Source organism: Salvelinus fontinalis, chromosome 40 (assembly GCF_029448725.1).
Source record: "Salvelinus fontinalis isolate EN_2023a chromosome 40, ASM2944872v1, whole genome shotgun sequence".
NCBI lineage: Eukaryota > Metazoa > Chordata > Actinopteri > Salmoniformes > Salmonidae > Salvelinus > Salvelinus fontinalis.
The window spans coordinates 12,808,425-12,817,271 of record NC_074704.1 but is presented as its reverse complement, the minus strand read 5'-3'; the positions used below and the strand labels follow the sequence as shown (position 1 = coordinate 12,817,271).

Here is an 8,847-nt window from a genome sequence, read left to right as displayed (position 1 = left end):
TAAGTCCCCTCTCCCTTGTCCACCACTTGGATTCAGGACCCGGAGTTATTAGGGGCTTTTTGTGACGTCACAAAATCCTCAAATTTGAATACACCAATGGTAACATCTCATTTTCTTACCTAATTTAAATAACTTCCGCCTTGTAAACCAACATCGCAGAATGGTGTGGTTTACATAGCAGCGTGTTTGATGAATAGGGGAAACCTGTAAATATACTTTCTAAGGCAAATACACTTATAGGTTTCCGCTTTCATCTGGGTCTGGTGTTAGCTAGTTACTGGCTAGCTAGGTCTTTAGCCAGCATGAAACAAAGTGGGGGAAGGGCCCAAAACTCAGACTAATTGTCAGGTCATTACATCAAGAGACATCGCAGCCTATTAGCTCCCCCCACTCAGTCGGTCTTTTCAGACTTCCTGATAGTTTGACATGAGAAACTTTTAATCTTGGCAAAATATTAGGGGTGATGATTTAGTCTGTAGCTAGGTTACCATCCAGTTTGAGACAGATGTTAATGCGAATATTCAAAAAAATCGGCACAAAATAAATTTTCCCACCAGAGATGTGTTTCCGTCAAACTGATTTATAGAGAGAACAATTAATCCCGTCTTTTTGTAGGCACTAACTCCACCATGGTTCGTTGGTCAAAGCCCATGGAAAAATGAATGGTGTTTTTGTAAGGTTTTTTAATCATTGCAGAAAATAAGTTCTCTGGTAAACACAGGCTTAGGGGAGTTTATACATTTTGTTCTGAGATCATCTTTATCAGCTAATGTCACTTTTTGTACATTTGTGGACATTTATGTAATAATAAAAAACACAAAGCTTAAAGGCTTCATAATTTATAAAGTTCAACTTCATTCCTGACTGATATTATCTCATAAAACAAAACGTATAAGATCTCCTAAGCCTGCGTTAACCTCGGACTTATTTTGGACATTTATACCAAAACTCTTCATTCCCCGTAGGGATGGCTGAAAGAACTAGAGGTAACTCATTTCCGTTTTTTTGGACTACAAACTGGCGACCTCTATTGTGGATAAAATGCTGTGCCTGGTGACGTAGTGCACATAAAAATAAATTCCCATGTACTGAATGAAAAATCTAAGTTAAATGGGTTTCCATAGCATTTTCAGCTCTACTGATGATTTTGTCACAACAACTGTTGCGTTAAATAGCAAATGTGCCCATCCTGGTCTTGGCAAGTGCTCTCTCGTCAACAGCTCACAGATAAAGTGGGGTTAGGATACCTACATAATGAGATAATTTGTATTAGTCAAACGGCAGCCAATCATAAATCAACATGTCCCCAGAATAAGACCCTCGATATTTATTGGAAATTAGCATAAAGCTCATCACCATGCATATTCACCATCCTGTGAAGTTTATCATACTTTATTTAATCTGAAGCCTAATAAACTGCATGCTTTCCCGAGTCATAATGGAAGGACCACACAACATATCGCGTGACTACAAGTTTACCTTGATAAATTGGTTATTATATCAATATTTGCGCATAAAGGCGTTTTCCACCGCCAATTCTCACAATTAATTTTACCTACACAAAAAGAGCCCGCCATGTCGAAAGAACGTATTGTCTGTCGGCATTTATCAGTGTACGAGCATTTCCTGTTTCCGTCAGCCCGGTCGTGACAATCTTTCATGCATCAGGTAATTAATCCGCATGAAATGGTTGGATGGACACCTGGTTACTCAAAATGCTATTTTACAGACTCAGAATGACTGTTCGGGACCTTTAACAAGTGTAAACAAGTTATATATTTTTTTATCCAGTTACACCACAAGATGGCGCTACAGCGGGTAAATATAATGTCCTGTCTTCACCGGGAGATATAGTTAAGAGTTCCTTAATTTATTATCTGATTTTGCAGCGAAAACAATCGTGTATTTTATTTTTTGAATCCTAAACACGAGAAATAAAACATTAGTTACTAGAGAGAGTGTACATAACCACGTGCTCTTATATAGCAATAGAAATACATTAATGTAGATATATTCACTTCAATAAGGTGCAGTCTCCCACTACAGAGACACCCATACACCTCGACATAGCCATGGCACTGCTAACAGGAAGTCAGTGTATTGGCACAATATACAAAACCATAAACATTTTGAATATCTTCAATTACAAGTATTTTATGTAGACTCATCACACACAACAGGGAACTTGTTGTTTACAAACATCAACATAAAAGGTGACATCACCGTGAAAATATCGTCTTATCAAACAACGTGACTGTGCTACTCTGGTACACTGGCAGCTGACTACAAGATCAGGGACTGTTTTAATGTTGTGACCCAAACATTTTTATATCTGTATATAGTGCAGAAGCTTATATAGTGTTATTTCTACGCTGTTTAAAAATGTAAATGTCATATTTTTTTTTACATAAAAACTGTTGATGGATGGTCGATGATACCAATTAATTTATGTTTGCAGGTTACAAGATCAACGACTGATATTTGAATGATCCTCTACTGTGACATAATACTTCTACTGTGACATACAGTATATGCTAGCGTTTGTATTGTTAATACATTAGTAGTTATTAATTAATGCATCTACATTTTCTTATTATGTACACTAGATGACCAAAGGTATGTGGACACCTGCTCGTCCAACATCTCGTCACAAAATCATGGGCATTAATAATGAGTTGGTCCCCCTTCGCTGCTATAACAGCCTCCGCTCTTCTGGGAAGGCTGTCCACTAGATGTTGGAACATTGCTGCGGGGACTTACTTACATTCAGCCACAAGAGCATTAGTGAGGTCGGGTACTGATGTTGTGCGATTAGGCCTGGCTCGCAGTCGGCGTTCCAATTCATCCCAAAGGTGTTTGACGGGGTTGATGTCAGGGCTCTGTGCAGGCCAATCATGTTCTTCCACACCGATCTCAACAAACCATTTCTGCATGGGCCTCGCTTTGTTATGCTGAAACAGGAAAGAGCTTTCCCCGAACTGTTGCCACAAAGCTGGAAGCACAGAATCGTCTAGAACGTAATTTTAGCATTAAGATTTCCCTTCACTGGAACTAAGGGGCCCGAACCATGAAAAACATCCTCAGACCATTTTTCCTCCTCCACCAAACTTTACAGTTGGCGCTATGCATTGTGGCAGGTAGCGTTCTCCAAACCCAGATTGTTCCGTCGGACTGCCAGATGGGGAAGCGTGATTCATCACACAGTTCTTATGCCAACGTTGCTTCCAGAGGCAGTTTGGAACTCGGTAGAGTGTTACAACCGAGGACAAACGATTTATACGCGCTACGCACTTCAGCACTCGACGGTCCCGTTCTGTGAGCTTGTGTGGCCTACCACTTCACAGCTGAGCCGTTGTTGCTCTGAGACGTTTCCACTTCACAATAACAGCACTTACAGTTGACCAGGGCAGCTTTAGCAGGCAAGAAATTTGATCAACTGATTTGTTGGAAAGGTGGCATCCTATGACGGTGCCACGTTGAAAGTCAATGAGCTCTTCAGTAAGGCCATTCTACTGCCAATGTTTGTCTATGGAGATTGCATGGCTGTCTGCTCGATTTTATACACATGTAAGCTACGGGTGTGGTTGAAATAGCCGAATCCACTCATTTTAAGGGTTGTCCACATACTTTTGTATATATAGTGTATGTAATGTATATTGATCGTCCAACTCTCCATAATAAAATGAGACAGCAGACAGAGCTTAATAATTGACATACAATGTATTTATTCATTTTTGGTTATTTTCTGCCATTTAGAACTTTCCGTTGTGTACATTTTGTCTCTGTAGCAACTGTTTGTTTTTTAAAAAGTCTAAAAAGTAAAAGGAAAAGTACAATCGTTGCTAAACACCTAAAAGGGACTACATGCATGGAAGACGAGAAACAGTAGATTTTTTTTCTTTATTTTTCTTGTTATTCATTTTTTTATTATTATTATTCTTCTTCTTTTTGAGTAACATGATGCGTCCACGTCAGGCTCCAACACACGCGGCTGGTGCGTCTTTGTGAAACAGTATTAGAAAAAAAAAAATACATGTGACTAAATTATCTTCTTTTTTTAAACGAGAGAAAAAATAAGTGGTTATAAAAATAAAGAAAAAGACTTATGTCAGACAATGGAGGGAGGGAGAGGAGGGATATAGAGGGATAGCAGAGGGAGAGAGAGAGGGATAAAGGAGGGAGGGAGAGGAGGGGGGAGGAGGGATAGAGGGATAGGGGAGGGGGGAGAGGAGGCGGGAGAGAGGAAGGAAGAGCTAGGGGGTTATGGTGCATCGGGAGTGGAGGGGGAGAGTGATGCTCGGGTACAGGTAAAGCAGGGGGAAGTTGTCTCAGTTTGAGGTACGACTGATATGTGGGGGGGCATATTTGGGAAATGGGTTAGTTTGAGATACAGGAGAGGGATTGGGACTTGGGTTAGTTTGAGATACAGGTGAGTGATTGGGTGGGTAGAGGCGTGGCTGTGTGAGGGTGGAGGAAGTGGAATTTGAAGGGTAGAGGGGTGGGGGGCGTTTGGGGTGAGTGTGTGTCTCAGTTTGAGGTGTCCGAGTGCACGCTGCCCGGTGCCCCGTGAGGGGGGGTGAGGGAGGGGGGATCGGTGCTGTCCTGCCATCCACTATCAACCTGGAGAGAGAGAGAAAGGGAAGCGAGGAGGGAGAGAGAAAGGGAAGCGAGGAGAGAGAGAGAAAGGGAAGCGAGGAGGGAGAGAGAAGGAGAGAGGGAGATGAAAAGAGGGAGGGAAAAAGATTTGATAAAAGACATCAATTGAAGGTGTTCACATGAGTTGGTCTCCCACCTACAAGATCTCAGTTTAAAAAACTGGCAGACAGTGGTGGGAAACAGAGTATTACCATAGATACTCACATAAATTATACACAGAGTGTTACCATAGATACTGACATGAAGACAGTGGTGGTAAACAGAGTGTTACCATAGATACTGACATGAAGACAGTGGTGGTAAACAGAGTGTTACCATAGATACTGACATGAAGACAGTGGTGGTAAACAGAGTGTTACCATAGATACTGACATGGAGACAGTGGTGGTAAATAGAGTGTTACCATAGATACTCACATGAAGACAGTGGTGGTAAACAGAGTGTTACCATAGATACTGACATGGAGACAGTGGTGGTAAATAGAGTGTTACCATAGATACTGACATGGAGACAGTGGTGGTAAACAGTGTTACCATAGATACTGACACGAAGACAGTGGTGGTAAACAGAGTGTTACCATAGATACTGACATGAAGACAGTGGTGGTAAACAGAGTGTTACCATAGATACTGACATGGAAACAGTGGTGGTAAACAGTGTTACCATAGATACTGACATGGAAACAGTGGTGGTAAACAGAGTGTTACCATAGATACTGACATGGAAACAGTGGTGGTAAACAGTGTTACCATAGATACTGACACGAAGACAGTGGTGGTAAACAGTGTTACCATAGATACTGACATGAAGACAGTGGTGGTAAACAATGTTACCATAGATACTCACATGGAGACAGTGGTGGTAAACAGTGTTACCATAGATACTCACATGAAGGCAGTGGTGGTAAACAGAGTGTTACCATAGATACTCACATGAAGGCAGTGGTGGTAAACAGAGTGTTACCATAGATACTCACATGGAGACAGTGGGGAGGAAACAGAGTTCCTCCAGGCAGCTCCTCATAACATCCCGTCAGGAGTGTAGCACGGTGCTGGGTATCCACCTGGAGGAACAGGCTGGCAGAGGGCGCTTTACACACTAATACTACATGTAGACTAATACTACATTTATACACACACTGGTACACACTAATACTACATTTATACACACACTAATACTACATTTATACACACACTGGTACACACAAATACTACATTTATACACACACTAATACTACATTTATACACAAACTGGTACACACACTAATACTACATTTATACACACACTAATACTACATTTATACACACACTGGTACACACACTAATACTAAATTTATACACACACTGGTACACACACCAATGCTAAATTTATACACACTAATACTACATTTATACACACACTGGTACACACACTAATACTAAATTTATACACACACTGGTACACACACTAATGCTAAATTTATACACACTAATACTATATAGTTATACACAAACTGGTACACACACTAACACACAGACTGTTGCACACTGTCACAAGCACATTAACACTGCATACTCAAACACTAATACACTAATACACTAATACACTAATACACACACACACACACACACACACACACACACACACACACACACACACACACACACACACACACACACACACACACACACACACACACACACACACACACACACACACACACACACACACACACACACACACACACACACAGAGGGTTCCAAGAGAGGAACACAAAGTTCCAAAAGGGGGCTAAAACGTAAGAGAGCTCTATAGGGGCTGGGGGGTTGGTAGCTGATACTAAAGGGTATCAAAGATACCACCGGGAATACAGTTTGGGGAGATTGAGGGGGGGCAGGAGAGAGGAACAAGCAGCTCTAACAGGGGAACCATTTTGGGGAGGGGGATGAGGGGGTCTTACTGCAGGCCTACCTGAGGCTGCAGAGGAGGGCTGAGAAATAACCCCTCCCCATTGGTCGGGTGTAAACCGGAGTGGGCGTGGCCTGTGTTGGGCCGACTGTACGACCCTGGCGAGCCTGCGGAATGTCATAACCAGCCAATCAGGAGAGAGGCTTTTGTGGCAGGGGGCGGGTAATTGGTGGGGCGGGTAATAAGAGGCGGGTTTAAACTTTGTTAGAAGGGAGACTATGGGAGAAGTAATTGTGTGAAAAAGATGTGGCTGGTCTTGGTGGTGCTGCTGTGTGTGTTTGTATGCGAGCGAGCGCGTGAAATGCACCCCCACGTGGTCTACGACTGTGTGTGTGTGATGTGTGAGTGCCTGAGTGTGTTTGATGTCCAAATGTGTGTGATGTCCGAGCGTGAGTGATACTGGCGCGTACGTGCGCGTGTGTGATGTCCGAGTGTGAGTGATACTGGCGCGTACGTGCGCGTGTGTGATGTCCGAGTGTGAGTGATACTGGCGCGTACGTGCGCGTGTGTGATGTCCGAGTGTGAGTGATACTGGCGCGTACGTGCGAGTGCGTGATGTCCGAGTGTGTGTACCTGAGTTAGGCGTGGCGGGGGAGTTGGCCTGGCTGGCCTGTGAGGAGACGCTGGCTGCATCTACAGCTGTTTTCACAGCATACAGGTTAGCTTCCTCCTGGAACTTCCCTATGTTCTTCTTGTACCTGATCCTCTTGTTACCAAACCAGTTAGACACCTGAGAAAGAAGTAGGGGGGGGGGGGGCAGGGGAGGGAGAGAGAGAGAGAGAGAGAAGGAAGTAGGGGGCAGGGAGAGAGAGGGAGGGGGGTGAAGGAGAAGGAGGGACAGGGAGGGAGGGAGGAGGGACAGGAGGGGGAGAGAGAACTCAGTATGAGGAAAAATGAAAATGATCTACTAATCTGAATCAAGTGATAACTAAGACCTAGTCAAGTCTGAATCAAGTGATAACTAAGACCTAGTCAAGTCTGAATCAAGTGATAACTAAGACCTAGTCAAGTCTGAATCAAGTGATAACTAAGTCCTAGTCAAGTCTGAATCAAGTGATAACTAAGACCTAGTCAAGTCTGAATAAAGTGATAACTAAGACCTAGTCAAGTCTGAATCAAGTGATAACTAAGACCTAGTCAAGTCTGAATCAAGTGATAACTAAGACCTAGTCAAGTCTGAATCAAGTGATAACTAAGACCTAGTCAAGTCTGAATCAAGTGATAACTAAGACCTTGTCAAGTCTGAATCAAGTGATAACTAAGACCTAGTCAAGTCTGAATCAAGTGATAACTAAGACCATGTCAAGTCTGAATCAAGTGATAACTAAGACCTAGTCAAGTCTGAATCAAGTGATAACTAAGACCTAGTCAAGTCTGAATCAAGTGATAACTAAGACCTAGTCAAGTCTGAATCAAGTGATAACTAAGACCTAGTCAAGTCTGAATCAAGTGATAACTAAGACCTAGTCAAGTCTGAATCAAGTGATAACTAATACCTAGTCAAGTCTGAATCAAGTGATAACTAATACCTAGTCAAGTCTGAATCAAGTGATAACTAATACCTAGTCAAGTCTGAATTAAGTGATAACTAAGTCCTAGTCAAGTCTGAATCAAGTGATAACTAAGTCCTAGTCAAGTCTGAATCAAGTGATAACTAAGACCTAGTCAAGTCTGAATAAAGTGATAACTAAGACCTAGTCAAGTCTGAATCAAGTGATAACTAAGACCTAGTCAAGTCTGAATCAAGTGATAACTAAGACCTAGTCAAGTCTGAATCAAGTGATAACTAAGACCTAGCCAAGTCTGAATCAAGTGATAACTAAGACCTTGTCAAGTCTGAATCAAGTGATAACTAAGACCTAGTCAAGTCTGAATCAAGTGATAACTAAGACCTAGTCAAGTCTGAATCAAGTGATGACTAAGACCTAGTCAAGTCTGAATCAAGTGATAACTAAGACCTAGTCAAGTCTGAATCAAGTGATAACTAAGACCTAGTCAAGTCTGAATAAAGTGATAACTAAGACCTAGTCAAGTCTGAATCAAGTGATAACTAAGACCTAGTCAAGTCTGAATCAAGTGATAACTAATACCTAGTCAAGTCTGAATCAAGTGATAACTAATACCTAGTCAAGTCTGAATCAAGTGATAACTAATACATAGTCAAGTCTGAATCAAGTGATAACTAAGTCCTAGTCAAGTCTGAATCAAGTGATAACTAAGACCTAGTCAAGTCTGAATAAAGTG

At 42.0% G+C, this 8,847-nt stretch overlaps 1 protein-coding gene across 2 annotated transcripts in view; it reads right to left on the bottom strand.

Annotated features, from left to right (window-relative positions):
* Window positions 1-3,701: 3,701 nt before the first annotated feature.
* Window positions 3,702-8,847, bottom strand: part of LOC129839689 (pre-B-cell leukemia transcription factor 1-like) — a 41,873-nt gene continuing 36,727 nt past the window's right edge. Inside the window, exons 6-9 of one of the 2 annotated variants that reach the window (XM_055907260.1) lie at window positions 7,177-7,333; window positions 6,607-6,710; window positions 5,633-5,719; window positions 3,702-4,620 (exon numbers count right to left, since the gene is read on the bottom strand). In XM_055907260.1, the coding sequence (XP_055763235.1) occupies window positions 4,528-4,620; window positions 5,633-5,719; window positions 6,607-6,710; window positions 7,177-7,333 (441 nt within the window). In that variant the 3' untranslated portion in view covers window positions 3,702-4,527. The remainder of the gene's footprint in view (window positions 4,621-5,632; window positions 5,720-6,606; window positions 6,711-7,176; window positions 7,334-8,847) is intronic. The other variant, XM_055907261.1, reaches the window with a different exon arrangement.